The sequence below is a fragment of the Balaenoptera ricei genome, chromosome 3 (assembly GCF_028023285.1).
Source record: "Balaenoptera ricei isolate mBalRic1 chromosome 3, mBalRic1.hap2, whole genome shotgun sequence".
Classification (NCBI taxonomy): domain Eukaryota; kingdom Metazoa; phylum Chordata; class Mammalia; order Artiodactyla; family Balaenopteridae; genus Balaenoptera; species Balaenoptera ricei.
In genome coordinates this window covers 46,511,418-46,528,426 of record NC_082641.1, presented here as the reverse complement: position 1 = coordinate 46,528,426, position 17,009 = coordinate 46,511,418, and the positions used below count along the sequence as shown (strand labels likewise).

The following is a 17,009-nucleotide window of genomic DNA, read 5'->3' as shown; positions in this document are numbered from 1 at the left end:
AGGCAATTTTTAACCTAGAGTTCCCAAAGTGAATAGCAAACAGTTTAAGAATCCCTGATAATAATAAGCCACATGGCCAATGTAACAAATACTTTGAAAGTTATTCTAACTTTTACAAATGGTATATAAAAACCTATCTGGAAAATCCCAGGAGCCCGAGATTCAGTCCATGAAATTTTTTGTTGTGCCACTCATCATTTATGGAGTCTAAATTTCAAGGGCAGAATTTCTTCTCCAATACCTGTAGATTCGAAGACCAAGGAAAAGGATCTCACCAACTTCATGTAAGCTTTTCAGTGTATTCTTTCTAATTGACAGTAAAAAAGTTTCGTAAGATGGGCTCTTGGGAGTTTGGATGTTTTCCCTCCTCTAAAAGGTTCGCTTACCTGCACGCTAATATAGTGAAGTTCTCTGCAATTGATCCCTTACTGTAGAGCTCCCCCAGGGTCAAATTTTGTAACTAGAACCTGCTTCCATACGCTGTCTTTGGATGTGGTCTTTCCATTTTCTCATGTTTGTAGTTTTTTCTGTGCACGGTGGGTAGAAACACTCTTCCAGACTCTTCCCATTGGCATCGAAATACCATACCGGTCCCTGATTTGCAATTCCACTGACAAGGAAGCATGTATGCAGGACAGGCGTAAATTGCCCATACGGCGTGCTGCATTCACATTGCTCTTCCTTTACTGTAACTCTTAGACAATTCTGAACGTGAAAACACAACATATTGCCAAATCTGTGAATTCTAAGGCGTTCTGACCCACAACATTGTTTTTGTTTGCTTGCTTATGTCCACCCCGAAATTTAGACGTATGGTTGTTAGCAGAGGCTGGGCTGGGAACTGAGGGTCTGGTCTTAATAGAAATACTTTTGATTGCACAACCACCCTGTCCTCTTGAAGTAGGTAAATCCTAAACCCTCAGAAACGAAGCCTCAGAAACACTAAAACCCAAACCCACACAAACGGTTGCGCGGGTCCTAAATAACCCAGCTTGTGCCGCCCGTCGGGCTCTCCCGCGAAAGCTCGCAGGAAGCACGGGACGGTGGAGACGCGGAGGCTCGGGCCGTCTGGGCAACCGGGAGGGCCTCGGCTCGGCTGGGCGCGCGGGGTCCCCGCGGGGCAGGTGCGCCGTCGCGCGCGCGTGCGCCCCAGGTCCCGCCTGAGCCCCGCGGCGGGCGCGACCCCGGGCGGCGGGCGAGCCGGCGGCGGGCGCTCCACGCCGGGTTTTCCGCCGCTCCCCTCGCCCCGGCCCCCGGCAGCAGCACGGACACACGCTCTAGCGCCCGCGCCTCCCCAGCCGGGCTTCGGAGCGAGCGGCGCGGGGCCGCGCGGGGTGATGCTGCGGCGAGGCGGTGGGGCGGCGGGGGCCCCTGGCGGGCCGTGGCCCCGGGCGATCTCGGCGTGAGAGAGCCGAGGAGGAGCCGGGCGGCGCCAAGGGTCGTGCGGGGCGCGAGGGGGAGTGTTCCCGGAAAGCCGCGGCGATGGAGCCGCGCTGCGCCCGCCGCCGGAGGAGTTGAGAAAGAAAACAGGAAACGTGGTGGCTGCGCACCCGGCCGCGGCTGATTCATTCGCTTTGAGTGAAGGCTCGGCAGGAGGGGCGGGCGCGGGGCCGGGCGCCGCGCAGATCGCGCCGTGGACCAGACGCTCCCTCCGCGGGGCGGGCTCCCGGGCGCGCGCGCCATCCCCTTCGCCGTCCTCCGGCACCAGGACTTCTTCAAAGTCGCATCTTGAGGGTTTTGGTCCGTGTAGAAGTTGACTTGCCGCACTTGGCGCGCCCTTCCTGGACGCCGAACAGAGACGCCAAGCTGGAGAGGGCGTGCGTTCCCGAGGCCGGCCGCACCGCTAGCAGAGCCCCGGCCCCCCTCGCGGTGCCCGGCTCGTCAATATGAAGGAGCAGCCCTCATGTGCGGGCACCGGGCATCCGAGCATGACGGGGTACGGCAGGATGGCCCCCTTTGAACTCGCCGGCGGCCCTGTGAAGCGCTTGAGAACTGAGTGCCCCTTTCCCTATCTCTTCGCAGAGGAGGCCTACCAGAAACTGGCCAGCGAGACCCTGGAGGAGCTGGACTGGTGTCTGGACCAGCTAGAGACCCTGCAGACCAGGCACTCCGTCAGTGAGATGGCCTCCAACAAGGTAAGCCCCGGCTCGGCTCTCACCGAGGCTCCTAGGCTGCTGATTGCCACGCTGGTGAAGCCACCCGTCCCCGTGGCCCGGGGAAATACATACAGGGGTTTGTCACACTCACTGCATTTTGGCTCCCTTGGAAGGAGGTTCCTGATGCCGTGCCTTCCGTCTCTCTTCTATTCACTCCAGAGAAATTAAACATTTTGCAAAAGCAACTTTGACATAGTTTGACTGCAGTACCCCCAAGACACTGTGTGTGTGTGTGTGTGTGTGTGTGTGTGTGTGTGTGTGTGTGTGTGTGTTTGGAGGGGTACTTCTAAGTGACACTTTGCCCTTGCAACAGAAACCGAGTCTGGTCTACAGGCAATCCATGGTTTAGGCTATTCTTGGGATTCCCAGTGGAAAATAAGAATTACTAGAGGTCAGTGCAATCCCTTGGATGTCACCACCTACTGAACTCAAACGCAGAAGAGTTCACTGAACTTGGAACCTTAACCCCCATTTATCTAAGTGTCAGGATACCCTGTAAGAACTGAGCCTTTATCTTTTTGCTTGGCCATATGTGTCCACAGGGGACGTCAAAGTTAAGGTTCATTGTGATCACTGCCTTTGTTTCCGTGAATCTTGGAGAGAGAGTCCAGTTTTCTGAGGTTATTTAGTTACAGTGATGCTTCAATGGGGCATTTGTGCCGTATGCCAAGGTGCTGGTCTTGGTGGATAGTGGAGGTTTGAGGGCTGAGAATCAACCCTTAGCCGGGCACAGCCTTAAAAGCAAGGTAGAGTGTTGTCCGTTTTGGTGTATTTTTTGGAATTCCTTGTTTGTTTGTTTTTTAAACAATCTTCAGTTATGTAAGGAAATAATTGGGATTATGTATGTTTTTTTTTGTTTTGTTTTGTTTTTTGGGGGGATTATGTATGTTTTTAATGATTGTTTGGCTCAGGGGATAGGAAAGGTGACATGGGCATGTTGGATGCAGGTGGCTGAGGGATTTAGCCAGTAAGGACTGGTAACTTTGTGTGGCAATTAATAACAGTTGCCCCCTAAAGATATTTAAATAGCTTTGGCCACCTATTTACAAGCTCAGGAAGGTATACCATTTTACTGTTTATCTACATGCACATATTTTTCAGAGAGCTATGCTTTTCTTTTTTTTTTTAGTTTACTATAGTTTTTATACCACCTGTTTTTTTCTCATGCAGTTTTAAAAAATATCATAGCATATCACCCACTTGATTGTCTTGTCTGTTGACAATGCTTATACAGACAGCTTGGTTTTTAAGTAAAAACTTAGCTTCAAATAAACAAGATAAAAAGGACCCCCCAGTCACTATCTGCGGGCAGTAATCTACCCGTAAGCACACTGACCTACCCATATGCACACTGATGATCAAATCTGTATTTTTTTTTTTTTGTCAGTTAAGCCTCATTTCTAAATTTGGTATGGCTCCTCATCAAAATGATGGGTTATTACTCTCTTACTCCCTGCCGTGGCATCAGGTGCTACTGTTCTCATCTGGCTAACAAATTCTTAGTTCATTGATTCATTTTATAACATATAGGTTGTTCTTTCATAAGTTGGTTCATAATAGCAGTAGACATATGCTGAGTATCTCCAGTGTCCTAAACACCGAATGGGACCATTCTGCAGTGGACCTGAGTTCTTATTCTCTTGTCTGGTTAATTCTATGTAGTAAAAGGAAAAACCAGAAGGCACCAAAAGATGTGCAAGCCTTTGCTTATATTTTCAAGATGATTTGACAGTACTTTTTCAGCACAATGAACCTCAGCAGCTACAATTACTTTCCCCCTAATCCATACTCTTAATGATGAGACCTCTATTTGAATTTAAAAATTAACATGAAATCTAATCATGTATTGTAAATGACTTCAACTGTCAAGTATTAATTTATCTATACTTTAAGATGAAAAAATAAAACTTGAGGTCACAATGATTGGTCAAAATGATTTCTTTCTTTTTAGGGCATTTCTTTCTTTTAAAATCCCTGTCTTTTAAAGACAGGGATTTTTTTTTTTAATCTTTATTGTGAAGGCCCCTCAGACTTTAGGTTAATTTACAGGTTTAGTGTAGGAGGTGAATTTATTTGGTTGAAGTGAAGTCTAGGTTAAGTGAGAAAAGACTTTTTCAAAATAGTCGTTCTAGCTGTGTTTATGTCTTGTAAGATTATGGACATGACACTTATTTTTAACATTAAAAAATTCAACTCAGCTGAAGCTGTTGATTAAACTTTTCATGTCTAATTCATTCATTTCTTTTTTTTTTAAAACCCATTCATTTCTAAATGAGTGCTAAGCTCTTGTGACTTTTTATAGATGAAAACGGATTAGCATAGAAGGAAAAAGAGCTCTTGGTAAAGGTTGTAAAGTTACCCTTCAGCCAGATAACAAGGGCACAAATAAGCCACATCCACATGAGCTGTAAACTGAGTTGGAGCAGCTGACCTAAAGGTCCCCAGGAGTGATGCCGAACCTAAGTCTGAACTGGAAATGTGACAACTTGCGTCATGTGTCCGCTAGGTTGTCGAGCATCTCTTGAGTGTGAAAGAATAAGTCTGAAACATTGCTTTTGGTTATTAGTCTTATTGCCATCCATTCTTTTCACGTGTACTTGTTCGAACCAAACCGGTGTTTCCCTTGAAAAGTCATGAAGTTTTTCTTTGTTTTCTTCTCTTTTTCAGGCTTTAAAAAAAAGTACTCTAATAGATTAAAATGACACAATAAAATACTAGTAAGAAATCAGGATTTTTAAGTGATTATGTAGAGAAAATATTTATTATGGAGGTGGATTTGGGTGTTAGGAAGAAGGAAATTGATTCCTCAAACTCATTTAACAAATTGGGTTTATGAATTCTTCATATTTTAAAAAATCTTAATAGAAGGAATCTGAACTATTAGCAGTTTTTAAATGACGCTTTAGAAGCAACTGGATGTATTTCCTGATTGGGATTGTAATGTGCATAATGCTTATTGATGGTATTGAGACAGGAAAATTATTGAATCTTTGGCCACTGCCAACGTTGGCTGTAATACATGTAGGATGCTTGTACCAAGTAGGGTAAGAGACTCCAGATGGCATTTAGTTTGAGAGGATAAATCTACAGCATTTAGCCTCATAAGCCCATTAATCTGCCCAAGATTTGTACAGATTTCCTTTGAAACCTCACTGCTAGAGTTGAGAGAGGTTTTGGTGAGGTCTCAAAGCTTTGGAGGCAGACAGACCTGGAAGTTGAATCATGGTTTTGTTCCTTACTAGCTGAGTTACATTAGAGAAATGACAAACTTTTTTTAGCTTCGGTTTCCTTAGCATAAGATGAGCTCAATGATATCTATTTTGAAAGGTCAGTGTAAGAATTTGAAAGAATATGTGTAAAATAGTTAGCTAATAAATAGTGTCTGACAGGCACTATACCTGCCATTATTGGTATTATTATTGAAGGTTTAGGTTAAACTTGATTGGTTGCCTACTTGGCTAAAATATTTTTTTTACCATTCAGTTGTCATTTATACTTGATGTTTTAAGTTTCATGGATTTTTATAATATAATTCTTAATAACTGTCTTTAGTGCACAGTTCTGTATTGTAAAAAATGCTTAAATTATATTTATACTTTTTTTAGTATAATATAGACACAAACATTTTGAAGTTCTAATTGGAAGCTTAATCTTTTCTTAAATTTCAGCTGCAGAATTCCAGACAGCTAAATACTTTTTCTCTTTTATTCTAAAACTGAAAAGACAGCACTGATTAATTTTTAGAAAATATTAAACAGTGTGGGATTGGTAGGTGCATTTCCATCCTTTTGTACAGATTTTGCAAAGCTAAAGTAACTTTTTAGACTGTTTTTAAGGCAGAATAGCTTCACAGTGTTTTTGGTTACCTTTCTCTCATAGAAAGTAAACTGAGGATGTGAGGAGGGCAGGCCAGGATCTAAGCCTCAAGGGTTATGCTGTGGAACCCTGTAACTTTATTCTCTTGTGACCTAATAATGCACATTTCACCACATCTTCAATGTAAGTGTGGCGATGTTTGAAGGAGAAAAAATCATCTTGATTTTCCCCCAAAATATACTACTATAAAAATGTATTGTTTCTTCTCTCTAAATTTGGGGCAGTTCCGAGGCTTGGCATTGCTGGAACCTACCATGCTTCAAGCTGAAAGTCTGCCTTGAAGTTAGGATTCAGGCATCCTTCTAAGAGACTTAAGGTTTTTCTTTAGTTCTTTCTAGACGTACATAGGCCAGCTTTGCAAATATGAACATGACTTCTATATGGAGTTTATTTTGTCTGTTTGGTTTTTAACAAAGATCTCTATCATGTTTCTGTTGCCTATAAATTAAATTGCTTTTCTGGGGTGCTTTTTCTTAGTGTTTTTGCGCTCTGCTCCCCCTGCTGCTTTTTAATAGTCAATGCATACGTAACATATACTACAGCTTTCTGTGACTGCTGATATATTTTCTTCTGGGCAAGAGTGGTCCTGGAATGAATATAGAATGTTCATAGAAGTGGCTGAATCTTAAGATTTTTCAGCATGACACGATTATAAGATAGCTCAGAACAGAAATAAATGTTTAATTTTGCTGAGAAGGAAGGCGAAACTAGTTGGAAAAGGCATTTTAATTTTATGAAGAGCAAATAGCAAATAACAGTCATTTACTTCAAAATATTAAAACTTATTGACATAGTCATACAGAGTTGTTAAGAGTTAATCAGCATACCTAAAGGAAAACTCTAAATTTTAAAAGAAAATATCGTTTGTAAATATAGAAATTCAGCTTACTGATGTTTTGAGTTTGCTATCTGCTTTTTCACCTACTTTATAAAAGTAGATTTACCAAAGATTTATGTTGTTTACATATAGAGCCTTAAAGTTAATGACAGATTGGGCATGCTTATTTTTATGATCACTGTTTAAAAAAAATACTTTCTTTGCTTTTATTTTAAGTAATAATAGAAAGAGGGAAGCACTTTTAACAGATATTTTTATGTTTCATTGAATAGTGAAGCCCTTGACTTTAACTTAATAAAACAGTAAAGATTAAGGCAAATCTTTTTTTATCTCTACTGTCATCAGCTCAGTTTCTGTATCAGTATTTAGTGGCAGTAAGCTTAAATATCCTTAACATTTAATTATCAAAAACTTCTATTTTTGTGATTCAGTAAATTAGTCATTACTTGAGAAATTGCTTTCAGTTATTGCATTTTGATTAATTATAGGAAAGTGGTAACTTCTGTCTCAGAGTGTTATGAACTATGTCTTTTTTTTTTTCCGAAACAAAAGGCTTGGCCAAGATAAAATAGCACTTTTCCCAGTGTATGAATAGATTAAGCACATTTTTTCCCCAAATAGCAAGCATGATAGGTAATGATTTTGTTCAATTTAAGAAGATTCCTATGATAGTCATAGATTGTAACTATTCCATAAGATACATATAATTATGGCAGATGTGAAATGCTGATAATGATTTTCAGTTGATCCATAAAATACTATGTAGAATCTGATTTTCTCTTTTTCAGAAAGAAACCAATCCTTTTAAACTGCAAATAGCTGGAGTTTATTTTGTGACAGCATAGCTCTGCCAGGGCTAGCTCTGTACCTGGCTAGTTGTGATAGTTGAATTGGCACTTTTAGCCTGAGATCTTTCTAGGAAATAGAGCGTGGGTAGCCCTTTATTTTGCTGTTCACATTAGTTTTAAAAGACATTTTAAGAAGGCATTTTCTTTTATTTACTCTAACAGGGATTAGGATGGGGAGGGGTGAGCCTTCCTATTTGCTTAAACAACAAACACTTCTGTTTTGTTCATTGGGAAATTCGTTAAATTGGATTACCAACTGCAGTGATAATAGCTTTATTATCCTTTACACTTAGAGAATACTTTATCTTTAAAGAAGTATTTTTCTTTGTTATTATTGTTTAATATTCTGTGTTTTTTTTGTGCCTGTTTTGCTGTATTTTGTGTGTGATGAGGATGAATGGTATTTACTCTTTCTCCTGACATATACACCAATGCTTATGGCAGCTTTGTAGAGTGGAAAGGACATAGATGTTTTTTGTCAGGTGGACTTGATTTCAAATTCTAGCTCTGCTGCTTCCTACCTAATGTTTTGGGGAACATGCCTCACTTCTCTGAATCTCAATTTCTTCATTTCTAAATGGACATAATAAAAGGGGAAAATAAAATTGAAGGTTGTTAAGAGAATTAGATATAATATATAGAAAGCTCACTTTGCTGAACAGCATATACTGGGCGCTCAATAAATTACGTGCAGTTTATTCTATCCTTAGACTGTATTGGAAAGGAGAGGTTAAGAAAAACCATGTGTCATATACTTCTTGTAATATAAGAACATCATATTTTTCAGAAGAAAAATGTGACCTTTATTCTATAATAAATAACAAGTCAAAATTAGTGTTCTCAGACTTCCTGTGTATATTCATAACTACTGTATGTTAAATGCTTTTATTTAAAGCATTTATTTTTTAAAGTTAAATGTCCACCTGAGTGCCTCATCTTAAGCAAGGAATTACATGAAATCATGGATTTGATGTTCTAGTTATTTTTTATTATAATATTATTATATTAAAATATGTTATTTTTTAATATAATGTTCTAATTTTTTTAACATACATTGAAATTAATTTGTAACACAATGAGAAAATACTCATCCGCACCACCTTAAAGCATTTTACTTACCACTCACAGACAGTGGGCGTACTTTTCATTATACTAGTCTAAATTGGCAGTAAGAACCATCTGGGGAGTCATTTTTGGTTAGAAAGGTATGTCTGTTTTAAACAACCTATGGTTTTTCTTCTCTGCCATTAATGGGATTTCCCCACTAGAGGAGAAAATGCCAACTATCATCAGCAGAAGTCTCCCATTCATTAGGCATTCATTCCTCAGGCAGAATGGTCTATGGATTTAGAGCACTCTCCTGTAGCCAGATTGCCTGCGTTGGATTCACTCTCTGCCTTTTACTAAATATAAATGGGACAATTTACCTTCTGTGCTTCAGCTTCCTCTTCTGTTAAAGAGTTACTGTGATAATTTAATGAATTAAAAGATGGAAATTGTCTAGACAGAGTCAGGAACATAGTGGGTGCTCAGTAATGTTAAGTCCTTTATATCCATCTATAAAGGAATATCATCTTTCTTTTCTTATTTTGTGGGGTGAGAGTTAGAGAAGGTGTTTGTTTGCCATCCTGATACTTATGCTTCCAGTGACCTTTTAAGAGAGAATGGTGGCCTTATGATGTTGATGTGAACCAAATAGGACTCTTGGAATGTTTCATTTGCTCTTCTCCCCATCAATGACTTTTCATGGAGTTTACCTTTTGTTTCGTTGTGTGATTTTATGGTATAGCCCATCAAACTGGCCTGAGGTTTTCTCAGAATATCTAAAACTCTCTAAGCTGTTTCTAGCAGAAATACCTAAATAGTGGAGAATAGTCCAGTGACTTTTTTTTCATAAATGAATGCACCCTGTTATTCCTCTGAATGAGACCGAAAGTAACCCAGGCACAGAATCTCTTATTAATACTTAATGTTAAGAAAACTGTATTCAGGACATAGCCTTCCATGGCACTTCTCAGCAACTTTACCATCTAGTATATGCAAACATTTCCTTGCTCAGTCAGCTGAGAGAACCTAAAGCAATGACGCCCCAGTAGCATTGAACACATCTAGCACCCTCATCTTGGTTTCTAATACCATTCTCCAATAAAAGGAACCAGGACTCCTTGAAGTAGCTGATTCTAGAACTGGGGCAGGAAATGAGGCTGGAGCCATGTTGCAGTTCCAGAAAGTAAGGAAGTGCCCAAACAAATGTTGATGGGAACATATCAGAGGGACACAAGAGCAAACTGAAAGAGCTCCCAGTTCCCAGCTGGGACTGTTTGATCAAGAAAATAAACTAGTGTTGAAATACAACTCAAGGTATAAAACAAATAGCCATGAGTTTAACTGATATAATTTATTGAATGAATAATTAAATGGGGGAGAAGAGACAAATCCCTTGTGCTGAAGAATTCCAAATAATTTATGTATATACTCTGCTGTCAAGGAAGCAAAGTATAACTCTCCACTCCTTAAGTGTGGGCTGTGCATATTGACTTCCTTCCAAAAAGCACAATGTGAAAAGAGGGAAAGAGTACCTCTACTGTGGACAAACCTGATAAACACACACTACCTCAGCCAGTGATCAAAGTCGACATCAACGGTGATAAGTCAAGTTGTAGTAGGTACCCTTGATATGATCTGATGAAAATGGTACTGACATCTGAGTTTTCTTCCAAAAACATATAACCCCACTCTAATCATGAGAATAACATCAGATAGTTCCTAGTTGAGGGACATTCTACAAAATACCTGACCAGTACTCCTCAAGACTATGAAGGTCATCAAAAACAAGGGAAATCTGAGAAACTGTCACAGTCAAAAGGAGCCTAAGGAGACATGACGACTAAATGTAGTGTATCCTGGATGGACTCCTGGAACAGAAAAGAACATTCGGTAAAAACTAAGGAAATCTGAATAAAGTGTGGGCTTTAGTTAATAATAATGTATGAATGTTGGTTCAATAATTGGGACAAATGTATCCTATACTAAAGTAAGATATTAATAATAGGGGAAACTGGGTATGGGGCATATGGGAACTCTCTGTACTTACTTTCACAATTTTTCTGTAAAACTGAAGCTTTTCTAAAATAAAAAGTTTATCAGACAAATCTTAACCATCCTTTAGGGTCTACCTGCAATGCTACCTCTCCTGTGAAGCCTCTTCTGTCCTGTCTTCTCCCATATCTCCCATCCCAGCCTCCCCTAATTGGGTGTAATGTCTTTCTCCTTTGACCTTCTACAGGACTTTATCTGTAGTTCTCTTAACTCTCCGTACAATATTTGTTTCTTTGTTTTATTCCTGTCACATTTACACTAGGTCATTAGTCTTACTCATTTGCCAGCCCCCATCACATGGGACACAAGGCCATGTTGAATAGGTGCTCAATAAACATTGGGTGAATTGTATGAATGCTATTGTGGTGGTGATTCTGGAAAAGCACCATTCAATGGTTCTGATCTCAGTGCTGTAGGAATCATCACTGATCAATCTCAGGGACTAAGTTGATTTTTACTCATCTAAGCCCTAAGGCTTAGAAGATAAAAATTCTTCCTTTATGGGTAATAGCTTCAACTTTACTGTTTGTCAGACCCTTTGCAAGGGAGTTACTGAACATTAGGTCAAATAATTGAAGAAATTTATCCTAATTTTTCTGTCTAATTATCACTTGAGTGGAATTAATAGAAATTAGTAAAATGAAAATATACTCTGTTTCTGCCTACCACTTAGTTCTTCGGTAGTTTTGGTAGTATTTAACATGATCAGTATTTCAAAGCATCACTGTTACTGTTACCCATTATTCCTCTCAGACTCAAGCCTTATGTGTTAGAACTAAAGGAAGCAGAAGTGATCATTTGTCTGACTTATCTAATCTCAGTTGGAAAATGAGGCCCAAAACTTGTCCACGTCCACCTATAGTTAGATATCTCCTGACTTCTTACATAGCAGTTCATTTTCTAGAGGGTCTCTGCACCATTTGGGGTTTTGTATGCAGCCTTTATCTCCACTCATATTCATAAATTGTGGGAGGGAGATACACTTTTTATCTTTGAATGTGTTAATGGAATACAAGCCATGTTTCTGATAAGTATATGGATTCAATAACTGTTCAAGTACATAATTCCTAGTGGCTGAATTTTCTACCCAGCCACTAGGAATACTGATGACTCCTCCTACATGGCTTCTAGCCCAAACCCAGTGAGTGTCAATATATCATTTTGTAGTCGGTCATATAAATTAGTACTGGATGCATGGTGTTGGTTAAAGTAAATGCCATTTTTCACCTTGGATTGGTAGACAGGATCTGTACATGATAGTTGATATCTTGCAAGCAAGTGGCTTTTCTGTTTTTGACAAGAGCCCTGATCATTTCACACTTAAAAATCTCTTTCCTGCTTATAGATGCTCAACAGAAATTTTAGCATAGTTTATGCTGAGTTTAGTTGCATCTCATTTAAATTAAAAGTTTGTATTATACAGACAAAAACCATACAAGTCCTATTGATGGCCTTAAGCTGTTCTCTCTCCACTGTACCTGTTTTAACAATAACATTCTTATTATAGGTTTGTTCCCAGTAAAAATGACATATCTGAATACTTTCCCTGCTAGCCTGGGAAGAAAAGGTGTGCCTGTTGGGTTTTGCCTGGTACGGAGTATTCTGTGCAGTTTTACCCAGGTCGCGCTTGGGTTCCTGGCAGCATCTCTGGTCTGCTGCACTGTAATCCCTATCGTGGCAGCCTCTGGCATTTATTGCTGGCAAGCGGTGTGCTTGCAGACATAAGCACCATAATAGGAAACACCTCGGCCTGTCATAAACAGGTCTGGAGAGTAGAAAGCAAGGCCTGACGGGGATGTGTCCATAGCAGACAGGCAAAGATGAGGCTGACGTTGTGGAGTAAGTCCAGGCTGACGTCTGTCTTCTTCATTTCAGAAAATAACCAGCTGATTTTTAAGGCTGCTTTCCATTGTTGGCATAGCAGTGTCTTGGTTGCTTTGTTTTTGTTTTAGACCGAAATATGAATAAAGACATCTTATATAATACTCTCCGAAATATTTTGAGAGGATACATCAAAATGTTTTCCTTTTGCTAGTCTCCTTCTAATTCTACCTGATCATTCCAATCCATACCCATTAGGGAGAAAGAACAGCTATTTCATTACAGTGGAAAATTACTTTTTAAAAAAGAATCATATAAAAATAAAATTATCATGTGTATATTTGAAGAATTATAAATTATACTGAATTATAAAGAAAAGAGCATTTCTTAGGTGACGTTTTTATGCCTTTACATCAAGTTCAAATTTTAGAAAACGAGTACATTCTTTGACCAAGAAAGGTTCTATTTTATATTCGCTAGGTTTTTTTTTCAAGCCTCAGAAAAATAATGAGCTACAACTTTAACAATGATGAGCTTTGTCACAAGAATTTAGGAAGAAGATAAATTTCAAAATTGAAAGGACTAAGAGTTTTTAATAAACAGAAATGCTTTCATGGGTGCTTTAAATATATATGTGTCATTTTATTATTTGCTAGGAACCTTATTTCACAAAAGAGGTTCAAGACTGCAAAGGATGAAAAAGCTGTAATTTTGCTAAAAAGAGCATATAAAAATTTAGATAGACACAGGTGAAAGTCTTGAACCTTTTTTTTTTTTAGATTAGGTGTTAGGTGGCTATTTGCTGACCTGCCCCTTCCCTTTTTTTTTTTAGTAAGCACCAATCTTCTTGTACTTTTTTATTTTGAATATTTCAAGTCAGTTTCAACAATATGCTCTGGTAAGAATGAAACTAATTAATATTATCTTTGATACACGCGTTGATTTTCTGCTTTTTGTTTTCTTATATATTCTCAGTATGGTCTCTTAGATCTCCATAAGGGTAAGTGATAGTTGGGTTTCAAGAAATCATAGGAATTTTTATTTACTAGAAACAGTCTTATTTCTTTAATATGCATCAGGAAAGATTAGTTTACTTTCTCCTGGAAGATACTGTTTGGGCCTACATCTTAATGTTTCTAGATAGTGTTAAGAAGCAGTAAAATAATAAAGGGTACCTAGTCGAAGAGCCAAAAGAGGGCTTGCATCATTACAGGCTGAATATTCAGTCCCTGTATGAGAGGCATTTGTTCTCTCCAAAGTAGAATTCAGTGGAAAAATTACTTGTTGCCCTTTAGCCTTATTTTCAAACATTTTAGCATTATCCATTTGATACATATGAGCAGTCTTTGACTACACTGAACAGGAGATATCAGTATGTGCCTTACTTTCTAATGTGAGATATGATCCTGATGTTTACTCATACCTCAAACCTTACATTTCTAACTTAGTTCCAGAAACAGTACACTACACACCAAAACAGTTTGTCCCATTTTTAAAGATGAAAAACTGAGGCTCAGTTAAACTTGTCCAAGATCCATATGCTTCTTAATAGATGTAAAGATAATTCTTCTTCTGAATGTAGCATTTGGAGGAAGGACTGGGAGATAGGGAAACAAGTGTTTGTTCTCAGGCTGCATTTTCAAAATATGTGCTAATTTATTTACTTAGTGAGTACTAGATTCCAAAATAGCAAGAGCCATTTTAGCAAAATATCATCCCTAGAGGGAATCCTGTTGTGCAGCTGATTCTGCCTTTCTTGTTCTCTGTGTCGTGTCAGGACGGGCACAGAGAGGACCTTCCTAGCTCCTAGCTCCTAGGAAGAGTATGATGGTGGGATGGATGGCTTGTTAGGCTGGGAGTCAGCCTAGCAGGCAGGTAGTAAACAGGGCACAGATGTAAAATGAAGGATAATAGGGTCAGTGGATGAGAAGACCAAGTGACTAAAGCAGATCTGAAATTCTGAGCTGGCAGAGGATTTGAGGTGGAGGCAGATAGAATTGGATGGGATGAAGCTTAATAGTGGGGAGGGCGGCAGCAGATAGAGAAGGTATAGAATGAACTCAGGGAAGGTGTAAGCAGGTATTGGGATTTTTAAAATGACCTATTACTATGGAGTTGCCTTGGAGGTTTGTTTTCTTATTGGGGCAAAACGGGAAAGGAAGCTGGGTTCGTGGATAGAGTGAAGAGTGAAGATTGAAGGAAAGAAAAGTAGGAAGGCATATTAGACAGTGAGAGGAGGAAGGAAGGAGAGCAGAAGGACTCTGGCTGGGCTGACCTAGGAGCAGGGCTGCCCTTGGCTGGAGACAGGCTGACCGATTCGTGTTCCTGCCCCCCTCCCACCTCAGGAATGCTGAAATCTGGTTGGAATAAACCTTTGGGACAGTCTCAGAGGAAAAAAGAAATCCCAGAGGGGTCACGTGCAAGTGTGAATGTTTAAGAGAGGACAGTCAGCTTTGGGGGTGTGGGGGAGGGAGAGAACCAGCTGGAGAGGGGAGATTTATAGACATAGGGTATTTCACGTGGCGTGGGTCTTTTTTAGCACCGATAGCTGGCATCACCTTCTTCACCTGTTGGCTCCTTGAGTCACGGCCCAGTAGCAGCATGGGTGGGTTGTCACATCCAAGTGCTGGGCCATCCCCTAAGGACCTGTTGCCTGGGAGTGAGGACGTGGGACGGCAAAGCACAAGCTGGAACAGGGTGAGGAGAGACTGAGGTGGATTCACTAATAGTGATTAATTATTAGATGCCAAGAGAAAAGTGGAACAGAATAGCCAATGACAAATGTGAACCTTTATCTTGATTCTGCTTTAAATCTCCTAAATTCCAATGAGCTTAGCAATTCCTCTTCTGGATATGAATGCACCCCACTAGAGTTGTGACCTTGGATACTTAAATTGCTTCAACTTCTCTGAGCCTCTGCTTTCTCGGAAAATCGGGATTAACAAAAATCTATCTCACAGGATGGTTATGGGAATTTAAATGAAAACTTATGTCAAGTGCAGAATATGGGGCACGCCTCTAAGAGGTACTGTGGTCTATCTTTAGGTGGGAAGGGAACTGATTTTAAACTTAAAAGGTGAACTTTATATACTGCCATATAGGTAACCCAATGCAACTGGAGCTTGAATCAACAGGCCTGGGCAAATGAGCTCAGAGTATGCATTTGAAATCTTGATCCCCATCGTGGTGATTTATGAGACCTCGCCAGCTTGCGTATGGGATGGCCCACTGAAGTTGTTTACTTTAGTTTTAGCTCGTTACCTAGCATTCGTGGATAGCATATTTTTATTTACGCTCTCACTGACCACTTAACCATGATTACTTTGAAATAATATGTATGAAGTCAGCCACGAAAGAAACATTAGAGTGGTGAGGGCCTCATGTGGACCTTCTGTCCACTTTGTCTAAAAATTGGCACGTTACTTAGACTTTGCTTTTCCCTCACCCTGGATGACCTCAAAGCCCCCTCCAAATAATTTTTCTGATTCTGTGAAATATTGAGATTTTGATTATTAACAAAAGTGTCAAATATCAATCGATATCAGGTTACTAGATGTCTATTCTTGGGGAAAGAAGAAACACGAACCAAAAATAGAACTCTTTAATCATTGCACAGATTTAAAACGACAGTTAAGCTGAGAAACAGAGGAATGGATGAAATGACCTTGAACGTAGTTCCAGCCCAGATGGGCTAGTTCCAGTCTGAGTCATGGGTCTGACACTAGCTGTAGCCAGAGAGAGAAGAAATTCCCCAGCCATGTAGTTGTTCTGAGTTGAAAATGAATAGGTGATTGATCCCTTTCCATTTTCCACTTGCCGTCAGCCATTTTGCAGAGAAATCAAACTTTGGTATGCTCAATAAAAAAAGTTCTTTTCTTTTTTAATTCCAAAAATCCTTAGAGGTGGAAGAGATTTATGAGATCAACCTGTTCACTTGCTTCATTACAGATGAGGTATAAAGGCACAGGAAAGTTAAAGTGACACGCAACAAAACAGTCCTGTCTTACTTCTGTCAAAGCTTTTATCTTGTGGGAAATAAAAATTTTTTGTTGTTAGACAAAACCCTGATTTCAGTCTTTATTGCTATTATCACTTTCTAATGAAATTTTTAGTTCTGTTTTTAGCCAGATACGACTTTCATGTGAGAAATAAAACAGGAGGTTTTTTATTATTGTTGTTTTGCACCTTTTGACTTCAGATAACCTCAGTCCAGTAGTTAGGCTTTCACTAAGGAATTTTTGTTTTTGCCTGGTTAATGTAGGGCATATATCTGCTCCAAAGGCTTTCATAGACAAGATGAGCCTTTTACATATGTGCGTTTGTATTCAAATACATAGAGAGAGAGAGACACGTTCATACATACATGAAAAC

At 39.6% G+C, this 17,009-nt stretch overlaps 1 protein-coding gene across 14 annotated transcripts in view; it reads left to right on the top strand.

Moving 5' to 3' along the window:
• Positions 1-17,009, top strand: part of PDE4D (phosphodiesterase 4D) — a 1,113,076-nt gene that overhangs the window by 1,056,134 nt on the left and 39,933 nt on the right. For 12 of the 14 annotated variants that reach the window (XM_059916412.1, XM_059916410.1, XM_059916413.1 and 9 more), the window contains one exon: positions 2,023-2,135. In XM_059916412.1, coding sequence (XP_059772395.1) covers positions 2,023-2,135 — 113 coding nt within the window. Of the gene's footprint in view, positions 1-1,338; positions 1,937-2,022; positions 2,136-2,823; positions 2,903-17,009 lie in introns of those variants that run through there. The other 2 variants (XM_059916422.1, XM_059916423.1) reach the window with 2 other exon arrangements.